General features: G+C 42.7%; 1 protein-coding gene across 1 annotated transcript; it reads left to right on the top strand.

Moving 5' to 3' along the window:
• The first annotated feature begins 690 nt into the window (after positions 1 to 690).
• UPK3A (uroplakin 3A) lies at positions 691 to 6810 on the top strand. The gene is made up of 6 exons (XM_069763317.1): positions 691 to 824; positions 1768 to 1908; positions 3150 to 3366; positions 3463 to 3542; positions 3957 to 4089; positions 5743 to 6810. The coding sequence occupies exons 1-6, from the start codon at positions 767 to 769 to the stop codon at positions 5870 to 5872; spliced, it is 759 nt and encodes a 252-aa protein (XP_069619418.1). The 5' UTR covers positions 691 to 766; the 3' UTR covers positions 5873 to 6810.
• Positions 6811 to 13670: the final 6860 nt, after the last annotated feature.

Below are 13670 nucleotides of genomic sequence, written 5' to 3'. Positions count from 1 at the left end.
TTTTTTTGCCAAAAAATTACTATAGAGTTATTACTATAGAGTTATGTTTTTAGGAGGAGCTTTAAAAAAAAAAAAATCCTGACCAAAAAAAAAACTCTACCAAAATGGTTGTGTTCAGACTTTTATTTATCCTCTTCAAGTTTTGAAAAACACCCGATGATAAAAAAAAAAAAAAAAAAATGTGAGCGTCACTTTTTTTTTTTAAGCGGATGCTGGAAAATTCTCTAAAAAAATTAAAAAGCTAAAATAAATAAATAAATAAATCTTAAGAAAAAATTCTGAAAATATAGTCACTTTTTTTTTTTTAAGTGGATCCTGGAAAATTCTCTAAAAAAAAAATTAGAAAGCTAAAATAAATAAATAAATAAATAATTCTTAAGAAAAAATTCTGAAAAAATAGTCACTTTTTTAAGTGGATCCTGGAAAATTCCCTAAAAAAATTAAAAAGCTAAAAAATAAAAAATAAATCTTAAGAAAAAATTCTGAAAAAATACTATTTTTCACCAAGCATAAGAAAAACTTTTGCCACTTTTTGAAAACTTTCATCCAAAAAAAAATGTCCCTTTTTTTTTTCCAAATTTTGATATGTCGCACCTATACCTTTTTTTTTTTTTTTTATAAGCCGGTCTGTGATTGGCTGGAGGTGATGGGCGGAGCCGGCAGCGGTGGGCGGGCCAGTGCACACCTGCAGGACATTTCCCATGCGGTGGAGTTAGGACTTCAGCTGCTGGTCTGGATACAGGTTTCCTGTGACTGCTCATGAGTTATGGGGGTCTGGAGGTGTTTGCTCGTTTTTGGGGTCGCCCTGCTGCAGAATGATTGGGGTAAGTGACTTTTATGGATTTCCTCAGTACCTGATATCATTATGTACATACAGATGTAGCAGAGCTGAGCTCTGGAACGGAATGTTGGAATTCTCGGGATTTCCTACATAAGGAAACCTTATGGGATCCAGCTGTAGCTTTAAATCACACGATCGGCTCTGCTACATCTGTGCGTAAGTCCACGTAGATGGAGGATCATCAGGTGGACCACTAAGGGTGGGATTGTGCATCAATATCAATATTGGGGCTACTTTCGATGTCGCATGGGGCAAGTGAATGGAATCTGCAAGAGTTGCTAAAAAAAAAAAAATAAAAAAAAAAAAAGATATAATATATCCCCTTTTTTTTTTTTATGTATTTTCTTATTTATTGTTTTATTTCTACTCCCCTTTCTCCATTCCAAAAACGGCTAGACTATCTACACACCTTCTGGAGCGCAGCTCTTACAGAAATCCGTGTAGATGGTGAAATTTAGGATAAATGTGAGGATCATAAAAAGCGCAAATTTAAAAAAAAAAGTTGCAAATTTTAGTGTTTTTTTTTTTTTTTTTTTTTTTTGTAAAAATGGCAAATGAAACTATCGTTGAGGATCCGAGTTGGAGGTTTTATGTGCAGATGGGAGACTAAGATTGAGATGCAATGCCATATGCTACCTGTGGACAGGTGTGGCGCTCTTTTTGGAGGAAAAGAGTCTGGACAAGCCTTCAGTTTACACCTATTTTCTTTCTGAAAACTGTTTGGAGAGGGGAGGTCGATGTGGATGATGTTGGAGTTGGTCTTACAGCCATAAAATAACTGGGGGTGTGGGAACCCTGATCTGAGGATTGTAAGAAGAAACGATCCCGCAGGACGGATTTGGTAGAATTCTTTAGGTTTTCTCATAGTTTTGATTTGGAATCTGAAACTGATCGGGCAAACTATTTATGATCGTTCTTATTTCTAGCACACGCCGTGGCGCCTTTATTGTGCCGCTCCAGCGTCTGCAACATCAATCCAACCCAGAATACCGTCACCTTAGAGAGACCCTACTGCTTCTATACAAAGACCACGCCGAACAAAGTCGCCTTATACGTAGTGAAGGACTGTAAGTGCAACAATGAATATATCTACTATAATACTGCCCGCTATGTACAAGAATATAACTACTATAATACTGCCCACTATGTACAAGAATATAACTACTATAATACTGCCCCTATGTACAAGAATATAACTACTATAATGCTGCCCCTTATGTACAAGAATATAACTACTATAATACTGCTCCTATGTACAAGAATATAACTACTATAATACTGCTCCTATGTACAAGAATATAACTACTATAATACTGTCCCTATGTACAAGAATATAACTACTATAATACTGCTCCTATGTACAAGAATATAACTACTATAATACTGTCCCTATGTACAAGAATATAACTACTATAATACTGCTTCTATGTACAAGAATATAACTACTATAATACTGCTCCTATGTACAAGAATATAACTACTATAATACTGTCCCTATGTACAAGAATATAACTACTATAATACTGCCCCCTATGTACAAGAATATAACTACTATAATACTGCCCCTATGTACAAGAATATAACTACTATAATGCTGCCCCTATGTACAAGAATATAACTACTATAATGCTGCCCCTTATGTACAAGAATATAACTACTATAATACTGCTCCTATGTACAATATAACTACTATAATACTGCTCCTATGTACAAGAATATAACTACTATAATACTGCTCCTATATACAAGAATATAACTACTATAATACTGCCCCTATGTACAAGAATATAACTACTATAATACTGCCCCCTATGTACAAGAATATAACTACTATAATACTGCCCCCTATGTACAAGAATATAACTACTATAATACTGCTCCCTATGTACAAGAATATAACTACTATAATACTGCTCCTATGTACAAGAATATAACTACTATAATACTGCCCCTATGTACAAGAATATAACTACTATAATACTGCTCCTATGTACAAGAATATAACTACTATAATACTGCTCCTATGTACAAGAATATAACTACTATAATACTGCCCCTATGTACAAGAATATAACTACTATAATACTGCTCCTATGTACAAGAATATAACTACTATAATACTGCCCCTATGTACAAGAATATAACTACTATAATACTGCCCCTATGTACAAGAATATAACTACTATAATACTGCCCCCTATGTACAATATAACTACTATAATACTGCCCCCTATGTACAATATAACTACTATAATGCTGCCCCTATGTACAAGAATATAACTAGTATGTTGCGTTTTTTTTCTTTAAGCTGCTGTGAGCCAGCAACTAGCGTTGACCAGTACCTACTACACGACGGATAAGGGAAGTACAGGACCATATGTAGCTGATACTATTGCTAATCCCGACTGCACCGAGAACCCCACCACCGCTGACGTAGAAAAATACGTGTACCGCGTGGGAAGTAATGTGAACTGCTTCAATAGCGCGTACTGCAATGGACCTCTGGACAACAACACTGTTTATAGGTATTCACTTATTCAAGCAAATGGGGTTAAGTTACAGTACCAAACACAACCTGCTTACAAGGGTGGCGCTGTTACAGATGATTTTTTTTTTCTCAGGTTTAAGTATGCATTTTACGATGCAAATAATGCATTGCTGCTCGAGTCAGATTGGTCGGCTCCAATCGCCACTAAGCAAGGTAAGGATTAAGATCACAGGGTGTGCGGTAATGGCGGATCACTATGATCAATGTGATCTTTGATCGTCGACGAGATCGGATACTGGTAAATCCCGAGTCAATCTTGTGGCCTTCTCCAATCATTGAGAGGAAATTAATAAACCTTGGTTCTGCCGTTAACTCTTTCCAGCTGGCAATTGTCTATATCCTTCTGTGATCTGCTCTAATCGGAGCAATTTTCCTACACTGCCTCCGCAGGACAAGTGAGGTATTACACAGTTCGAATGGAAATCCACTGAGCTTTACCTAAACACGCCGCGACCTCCAGATTGAGGGAATTCCTTTTTAGCCATCATGGAAAGCTGCTACAGAAAGGGCTCTGAAAGTCAACAAATGGTATTGGTTAACCTTTTTTTTTTTTGTATTTTATTTCAGGAGTATCTTCAACCAACATAGACACCTGGCCCGGTAGAAGAAGCGGTGGGATGATTGTCATCACCTCCATTCTTAGCGTTTTGACCTTCTTCGTCTTGGCAGGTCTGGTGGCTGCGATAATTACCTATTACATGTGAGTATTTGGCTGGTTTAGAAATCATGGGTTGCCCAAGACGAACAATTGGTGGGTGGATTCTTGTACGATTTCCATAACTAGACAAAGCGGCTGAATTTGCCAATTGTCTCGTGTCCATTCGCGGAAGTGTTGGCTAGAAAGGTCAAAGGAGATGCTCCTTAAGCCAAAGGCTGTCATGTTTATGGTCGTCCTTACACAATTTATTCTTAGTCTCAGGTTTAATCTAAATTGAAGACTACTTGTCTAACATCGTCATACTGTGGCGTAGCAATCAGATTTTTGTAGAAAGACGTTTTCGGTGGAGAACCAACTAAGGAGACCTCCGAATTGGGTCACTCAACTGAGTTCTAATTCTTTGTGGTACAAATATAGGAGGTTGCCATACAACATGTCAGTATATACTACACTAATCTGATTTCTAAGGCCAAAGTAGTCTGTGTATGCCGACACCTACTGCATGACTACCTCCTATACTTGTACTGGTCAGATTTGGGTCACCTGAAGAAAGCTTGGACTTTATCTTGGTTGGTTCTCCACCTAAACTTCTTTCTACAAAAATCTGATTACTATGGCCGCAGTGTGGAATCGCGTTTTTGTAGATTAGGTGGAGATGTCAAAGCTCTCTCCAGTGACCTAAATCTGTGCGGTAGAAGTATAGGTGGTCGTCATGTATCAGACTACATAAATTTGATTACTAAGGCCAAAGAAGTCTATGTGAACGCTGATGATACCTGCTACATGATGACCACCTATACTTCTACGCACAGATTTAGGTCACTGGAGAGAGCTTAGACTTTGAGGCCTCCACCTAATCTACAAAAAATGTGATTTGCATACTGCGACCATAATAATCAGATTTATGTAGAGAGAAGTTTAGGTGGAGATTGGAGAACCAACCAAGACAAAGTCCAAGCTTTCTTCACGTAACCTAAATCTGTCCAGTATAGGAGGTCATCATACACAGACTAGTTTGGCCTTATTAATCAGATTTATGTAGTATATGCTGAGAAATGCTCCTGAAGCCACCTACGATTTTGAGGTCTCCTTAGTTGGTTCTCCACCTAAACTTCTTTGTTTTGGCAAAAATCTGATTACTATGGCCACTGTATATAGAAGTTAACCAAGCAGTCTTCAATAATGTCTACATATGGCGGATGTAGTAATCAGATTCTTGTAGAAGGAAATTTTAGGTGGAGCATCAACTTGGGAGATCTCAATATCAAAGCTCCAGTGACCCATGTGTGGTGCAAATATAGGAGACTGTCATACAGCATTTGAAAGTAGACACTACAAAAATCTGATTACTAAGGCCAAAGTAGCCTGTGTATATGGACACCCGCTATATGACGTCTATCTGTACCGCAAAGGTTTAGGTCGATGAATTAAGGTCTACTTACGGTAGTTGGTTCCTCACCTAAACTTTTCTTCGAAAACTTGATTACTAAGGCAATAGTAGTTGTCCTTTCTTCCCCCTTTCTACTGAGACATGCCGCATGACCACTTCCTACGTGACCTCCTTCCTAACTTACAAATTTTGGCCATGTCTTGCCCGTCTCCTCCTGTTATTAATCAGATTTCTCTATAAAAATGCAGGAGGAACCAATCAAGAAAATTTTGTCTTGCTCATTAAGTATCTATTCTTCTAAACAGGTCTCCGACAAAAGAACTGGAGCCTACGAGACATGAAAGCCGGATGGGTCATGTAGTGCCGCAGAGTCTGGAAGGAGGAGCTGCTACTGCCGAGGGCGGTGAACGCTACTCTACCAACCTGCAATCCTGAGGAAGCTCTGCAAAAATCCAGCGCAAATAACGGATGAGCCGTGTTTATGAAGTCATGAATTAAATGCCGACCATCAGATTTCAAGTTGGCGGGAGGGGGGTGGAGAACGCTGATTACTGGGGTTTCGTTGTATCCGATGACTAATGGTCTACTGAAAACGTAAAGGGGTTGTCTGAGATTTTAGTATTGATGACCTACGCGTATCAATATTAAATGGGTAGGGGTCCGACTTCACCGATTTGACGGGATTGCGACAATCCGTTGAGCACTATGGTCTCTACAGTTACACTGCTCCATACATCTCATAGTGGCGGCACTGGGTATTGCAACGTTATCCAATTCAATTGAGGTGACGCATCAATGTGTCCATGATTTGTTCCTGGTATTTGTGCCATGACTTGGTCTGAGCTGCAGTACCACAAACTACCTCTAGGCATGTTTGGCGCTGTTTCTGGCCAAATGTGCCTTTTTTGGTATTGAATAATCCCTTTAGCTGCTAAATTTTTCACAAGTAGAGGTCTCGCTACAAGTACGAGGCTGCTGATGTTTTCAGTACAGATTTTGTATCCCCCCTTCTTGCCTCGTTGGAACACATTTTCATGCTAATATTGGTTTTCTATGGTATAGATTCAGGTACTGGCGGTAACACTTGCCCTGTAAAAGTATCTCCGCCACCCCCCCCCCTCCTCCCAAGATGGGTTATCTGTCATGGCCGCCCCTTTCTTTACATAACGCCCCACAAATCTTGAGACCTGAGATCCCTGACTTCTTGTACTTGCCCGCTGCCCCATGTGTTGTTATAGTCAAACTTTAAAGACTTCGTAAAGTTGGAAAAGTATTAGAGGCTGCTGTGGCCGAAGCTGTTTTTAAGGAAATTGTTGAATTGTAAAAAAATTTTTTTTTCTCCTTTTTTCTAAATAAAATGTTTTGTGTGACAAGTCTTGGATGTAACTATAAAGAAGAGGGGGGGGGGGGAAAGATCCAGAGACGTTCGGTTTTTTTTTTTTGTTTTTTTTTAATAATGAATATCAAGCTGCTCAAAAAAAAAAAAAAAAAAACCTAGGTCCTGTTATATCACCTACTACATAGTGCACAATGAGTGATATGACGAATAGATGATATTCTGAGTATCACATCGTATGTACAAAAAGCAATGTCCGGTCTTGTCATTATTTTCTTTGGCTTTCAAAGGGTCTGTAAAGAAAAATGATGACATTTGGGGTATACAGAATCTTCTCTGCAGGCCCGTGTCCATGGTAACAGACTACAAACGCTGTGTAGTCAGGTGTTTGTTTTTTTTTCTGTGTGTGTAGCTTAATTCTGTAAGAGAAAAAAAAAGACTGTTTAACCACTTTTCCATGTTGGGTGTAATAGTACGCCTACGTTGGACCAAGCGCCCCCCCTGTCATTGCCGGATTGCCATGAGCGCCACCCTGTGGTCGGCGCTCATAGAAAGTGAGCATTAGTTCTACACACAGGCGATCTGATCATTGCCTGTGTGTAGCCGAGGCGATCAGACAACTGCAAACTAGATGTAAAAAAAAAAAAAAGTTCTTAAGTATTAAAGTATAAATTCAAATTGCTTTTTTTTTAATTTTGAAATTTATTTTCTATATAGTTATATGAAAAAGTTTGGGCACCCCTATTAATCTTAGGCTTAATGTTTTATAAAAATTGTTTTCTTTTTGTTGTTTTTTTTGCAACAGCTATTTCAGTTTCATGTATCTAATAACTGTTGGACACAGTAATGTTTCTGCCTTGAAATGAGGTTTATTGTACTAACAGAAAATGTGCAATCTGCATTCAAACAAAATTTGACAGGTGCATAAGTATGGGCACCCCACCAGAAAAGTGACATTAATATTTAGTAGATCCTCCTTTTGCAAAAATAACAGCCTCTAGTCACTTCCTGTAGCTTTTAATGAGTTCCTGGATGAAGGTATTTTTGACCATTCCTCTTTACAAAACAATTCCAGTTAAGTTTGATGGTCGCCGAGCATGGACAGCCCTCTTCAAATGATCCCACAGATGTTCAATGATATTCAGGTCTGGGGACTGGGATGGCCATTCCAGAACAGTGTAATTGTTCCTCTGCATGAATGCCTGAGTAGATTTGGAGCGGTGTTTTGGATCATTGTCTTGCTGAAAGATCCATCTCCTGCGTAACTTCAACTTTGTCACTGATTCATGAACATTATTGTCAAGAATCTGCTGATACTGAGAGGAATCCATGCATCCCTAAACTTTAACAAGATTCCTGGTGCCGGCATTGGCCACACAGCCCCAAAGCATGATGGAACCTCCACCAAATTTTACTGTGGGTAGCAAGTGTTTTTCTTGGAATGCTGTGTTTTTTTGGCCGCCATGCATAACACCTTTTTGTATGACCAAACAACTCAATCTTGGTTTCATCAGTCCACAGGACCTTCTTCCAAAAATAAATTGGCTTCTCCAAATGTGCTTTTGCATACCTCAGCCGACTGTTTGTGGCGTGCTTGCAGAAACGGCTTCTTTCGCATCACTCTCCCATACAGCTTCTCCTTGTACAAAGTGCGTTGTATAGTTGACCGATGCACAGTGACACCATCTGCAGCAAGTTGATGCTGCCGCTCTCTGGAGGTGGTCGGAGGATTGTCCTTGACTGATCTCACCATTCTTCTTCTCTGCCTTTCTGATGTTTTTCTTGGCCTGCCACTTCTGGCCTTAACAAGAACTGTACCTGTGTTCTTCCATTTCCTTACTATGTTCCTCGCAGTGGAAATTGACAGGTTAAATCTCTGAGACAGCTTTTTGTATCCTTCCCCTGAACAACTATGTTGAATAATCTTTGTTTTCAGATCATTAGACAGTTGTTTTGAGGAGCCCATGATGCCACTCTTCAGAGGAGATTCAAGCAGGGGAACAACTTGCAAGTGGCCACTTTAAGTAGCTTTTCTCATGATTGCATACACCTGGCTATGAAGTTCAAAGCTCAATGAGGTTAGAAAACCAAAAATAGGGATTTTTGTGTACTCACCGTAAAATCCTTTTCTCCGAGCCATTCATTGGGGGACACAGACCATGGGTGTATGCTGCTGACACTAAGTAACACAGAGAAAGTTAGCTCCTCCCCTGCAGTATACACCCTCCTGCTGGCCCCCAGCTAACCAGTTCGGTGCAAAAGCAGTAGGAGATCAATAGCAACATATAAACGTATAGCATGTCACATTATATAAGAGAATATAAAAATATCAAAAGATAAAAACAAAGAATAAGCTAAGGGTGGGAGCTGTGTCCCCCAATGAATGGCTCGGAGAAAAGGATTTTACGGTGAGTACACAAAAATCCCTATTTCTCCTTCGCCTCATTGGGGGACACAGACCATGGGACGTCCCAAAGCAGTCCCTGGGTGGGGACATCATCAGATCAGGCCGTGTAACCGCTACTTACAAGTGCGCCACCGCGGCCTGCAAGGTCCGCCTGCCCCGACTCACATCTGTGGAAGTATGTGAATAAAAGTGCTTCAAGAATGTATGCGGACTGGAGGAGTTCACAAGCTTGCGGTCGTGCTTGCCGAAGTCTGGAACCTAGAGCCCTCAGACAGGGAGATAGGCTGACATCTAGCTCGGAAGGACTCCTGGATGGAGAAAACAATCCACCAGGCTAACCTGGCCGAAGAAACGGCTAGACCCTTCCTGCGACTGTCAGGAAGCCTACTTACCATCGAGAAAGCCAAGTAAAGCGTCCAACCCTTGGCAGGACGCCATTCTCGATACGTACCCACTCGAAGCACTCACTCCTTCCAGGTTATAGAGGATCCCTTCCGAGGTGTGTGGATCGGAGCCGAAAGAGATGAGAGAACGATTCCCCTGCAACAGTGGGAATACAATACCACCTTGGCAATGAGGGAAGGGGATGTCCAGAGGGCAACCCTGCCTTGAGGTAATAAGGAAAAAAGACAAAGAACAGAACGTCGAGTTCCGAAGACTCATCAGGAGTACAAGAACGCAAAGAAAGAAGGGAAGAGACCTTCCCTGATAGTGAAGGCTGTCCGGGTCCAAAAAAGGAGTCCACTGTAAAAAGCCGAGGATCATTAGGGTCCCACGGATCTAACGGTACGCGGTAGGGAAGAACTACAGGTTAAGGCTCCCTGCAAGAAAGTCCATCTTCCCAGATTTGTCGCAATAAGACGGAAAACTAGAAAAACAGCAAGCGAGAAAAACCCTGACATGGTCAGTGCGGTTCTCCCGGGATCCCTGGAGCCCTTCCTGCTTCCGAAAAGATCTCAGAAGAAGTAGAAGAGGAGTTATAGAAATTGGTCCCATGGAAGAGTAGAGCATGCACTGCGATGGTCTTGAAAGTCAAGGCCAAACCATGAACCGGAGCACATAGGCGTTCAGCTTGGACGCCATCTGACCTACATCTGGAGAAGTCTAGTGAAGGCAGATCCGATGGAAGACTTCCGAATGAAGTTCCCACTCACTAGAGGAGGAACCCTGACGGCTGAACATGTGTGCTGCCCAGAGCACTACTCCAGGGATATGTAGTGGTGAGATCCCTGAATGAAATATCTCGGCTCGTCAGAGAGAGAGAGGTGCCTGGGCCATGGCGCTTGACTGTGGGTAAACCGAAGACCCGCCTAAAGTCAGTGGGCCTGCTACAGGATTAGACGTACCGTTCAGAACTCCAGGGAAAAGATCGGAAGAAGACTGGCCTTGGAATTCCCCAATGACCATTGGACCAGGAGAAGGATCTGGGAGAGGAAGGAGCTCAGGGAATACTCTTTGAAAGCCTGATAGATCTGCAGAAAAAAAGGGCGCAGCGAAGGAAACTGCTTCCATTGTCGTCCTTTTCCTCAGAACCCTCCTAGCGAATTGAATGAACCGAGGGAATGAGATATGAAGTGCGCAAGCTCTCTGTTGAAGAACCACGAGCTTGACTCGAGAGAGAAAAAACAATCCTGCGGGGCAGGATCATCCTGAAAAAAGGATCTGCTGAACTGGGAAAGAGGAAAAGAAACTTGTCTAAGTTTAGCTGCTAGCCCAGAGAAAGGGTATTGCAAGAGATATAGACGACTCAGCGTAGTCCTAGAAGAGCAGCTACAAAGTCGACCAAAAAGAGCAGGACGACCATGCTTCTATGATGCAAGAAGTACACGACAACCGACATGACCCCTGCGACCACACTGGTGTGGTAGCCAGGCCGGAGGACAAGGTCGTGACTAGAAAATGCTGTTCGCAAATGGAAAGGAAGAAATTTACTTTCACTGGGGATAGAACCCCTGTTTCCCACTCAATAGTCAAAGACCTTAACCACTCAGCCATCAGCTGACCTTGAAGAGATTGTTGTAGCGGGGAGAAATAGGCATGTGAGGGTAAGACTCCCGAATGACTAAGGATGCCAGAAAGTCCACCTCTTTCTGATGAAGTAATGGCTGAGCGGAGAAACTCCATCGGAAAAAGGGGAGGACCTTGACAAAGGTTGTTAGAAGTTTGAAGTCCAGGAATGGTGACACTTTACATTCCCTCCATTTTTGGAACCAAGATCCCTAGATCTAGACTATCCTGGACAATGCTTCCACTGCTGGTTGGGTCTGTAGAGGAGATACGATCCCTGCTAGTCTCCCGCTCAGAAAATTAGATTGGCCAGCTATACTGTTGAAAACAAAGTAGCTAAGGTCTCTGACCAGGAGACCATTGGTCAAGCCACCCATGTGGTGGCTAAGGAAGGGAAAAGCGCTGAACCCGAAACCACAAGACGGAACGAGCTAGGTTTGCTATCCGACCGTCTGTGGTAATTTAAAAAATGATACATCGGGCAGGAATACCAGTAGGTATACCACAAGAAAAACAACCCGGATAGTCTGCCAAGAGACAGAATACGGGACTGCGACCAGCAGGTCTCTAGCCATCGACGTGCAGAGTAGAAAAAAAGGAACCCTCAATCCACCGTCCTCTTAACAGGGGCGTGGAGAGGAATCGTCCGCTTTCTTGCATCATGCGCTAAATAGTGATGATACAAAGGGAGGGGTGCTTGGACGCCAAAAATGTGTGCCTCCGTACATCCTCAGAGTAGAAGTCCCCGAGTGGACAGGGCAGATGTCTGGCAATAGGCCTAAATGCAGAAGAGGATACACGGAGGCGACAATCCATATGCTCGTCTGTTGAAGGTGTGGGCGGAAATCGGAGCCCCTTAAAGGACCCGTTACCATAAAAATCCGACCCGGTATGGCATCCAGCTTAGAGGCTTCTGTCCAGTGCATCGCCCGTCCCACTGTTGATGATATAAAGAGAGAGAGAGAGTCCCTCTTTCTCAGAAGCTCTGGCAAATCAAGGCAATATCCGATCCATATTTCGCATTGTTCTCAACCAAACATGGGGGAGAGATCAGGAAAAGAAAACTTCCGTTTTGTAGAACCTGTACGTTATTCAAGGATACTTGCGGCCCCTGCTAGCCGGCGACTCCTAATGTAGAAGAGGGAGCATGTTGAGTGCTCCAGAGTTCAGTTAGGGAGACCAGTTTAGGATTGCTGATGTGCTCTTAGGGCCAGTCAATACTGGTCATGCGCCTTTAAGACCAGGGAATACTGGTCCTGTGCCTTTAAGAGGAGGACATACTGTTCATGTGCGTCATGTGCCATCAAGAACCAAGGCCTGCTGGTCATGTGCCTTTAAGAAACAGGACGTACTTGACATGCACCTTTAAGTCCAAGACATACTGGTCATGAGCCCTTAAAACCAGGGCCTACTGGTCATTTGCGTTTAAGACCAGGGCATACTGGACATGTGCCTTTAAGACCAGGGCATACTGGTCATGTGCCTTTAAGACCAGGGCATACTGGTCATGTGTTTATAAGACCAGAGCATACTGGACATGTGCCTTTAAGTCCAGGGTATAATGGTCACGTGTCTCTAAGACCAGGGCATACTGGTCGAGTACCTTTAAAAGCAGGAGAGTAGAAGTCCCCGTGTACTGGTCACCTTTAAAAACCACGGCATGCTGGACAAACGCCTTAAGACCAGGGCATACTGGTCATGTGCCTTTAAGACCAGGGCATACTGGTCATGTGTTTATAAGACCAGAGCATACTGGACATGTGCCTTTAAGTCCAGGGTATAATGGTCACGTGTCTCTAAGACCAGGGCATACTGGTCGAGTACCTTTAAAAGCAGGAGAGTAGAAGTCCCCGTGTACTGGTCACCTTTAAAAACCACGGCATGCTGGACAAACGCCTTAAGACCAGGGCATACTGGTCATGTGCCTTTAAGACCAGAGCATACTGGTCATGAGCGTACTGGTCATGGGAGATTAAGACCAGGGCATACTGGTCACTAGCGTTTAAGACCGAAGAGTACTGGTCACGTGCCTTTAAGACCAGGGCATACTGGTCATGAGTCATTAAGACCAGGAAATACTGGTAACGTGTTTTGAAGGCCAGGGCATACTAGTCACGTACCTTTAAGACCAGGGCATGCTGGTCACGTGCCCTTAAGGCCAGGGCATACTTGTCATGTGTGGTCGTGTGCCTTTAAGACCGGGAATGCTGGTCATGCTCCTTTAAGACCAGGAATGCTGGACAAGACCGGGGCATCTTTTAAAAGGATAATGCCAGAGATGGAATCTCAGGAGGGGAACTAGGTACTCTGGGAGGAGCTGGGATAGGCGCAGCGAAGGCTCCTGAGCTCAATTGATTAAGCACTATGAGAAAGGTGACCGGCTCTGCTGGTAATGTGCCCCTTTTACACTAGGGAACTCTTAAGACCAGGGAATCTGGAGAAGGGTTCATGAGAAAAACCATGGAAAAGACTGGGGATGCACC

This window comes from Ranitomeya imitator, chromosome 4 (genome assembly GCF_032444005.1).
Source record: "Ranitomeya imitator isolate aRanImi1 chromosome 4, aRanImi1.pri, whole genome shotgun sequence".
Lineage (NCBI taxonomy): Eukaryota > Metazoa > Chordata > Amphibia > Anura > Dendrobatidae > Ranitomeya > Ranitomeya imitator.
Note: the sequence above shows the minus strand (reverse complement) of the source record. Positions and strands in the feature narration are given on the sequence as shown.

What these genes read in the sequence shown, in the direction of transcription:
- UPK3A (XM_069763317.1), top strand. Translation starts at nt 767, where the DNA reads ATGGGGGTCTGGAGGTGTTTGCTCGTTTTTGGGGTCGCCCTGCTGCAG. An exon ending in CTTATACGTAGTGAAGGACT is followed by an intron (nt 1,909 to 3,149) that starts GTAAGTGCAACA and finishes TTTTTCTTTAAG; the next exon opens with CTGCTGTGAGCCAGCAACTA. An exon ending in GCGATAATTACCTATTACAT is followed by an intron (nt 4,090 to 5,742) that starts GTGAGTATTTGG and finishes TCTTCTAAACAG; the next exon opens with GTCTCCGACAAAAGAACTGG.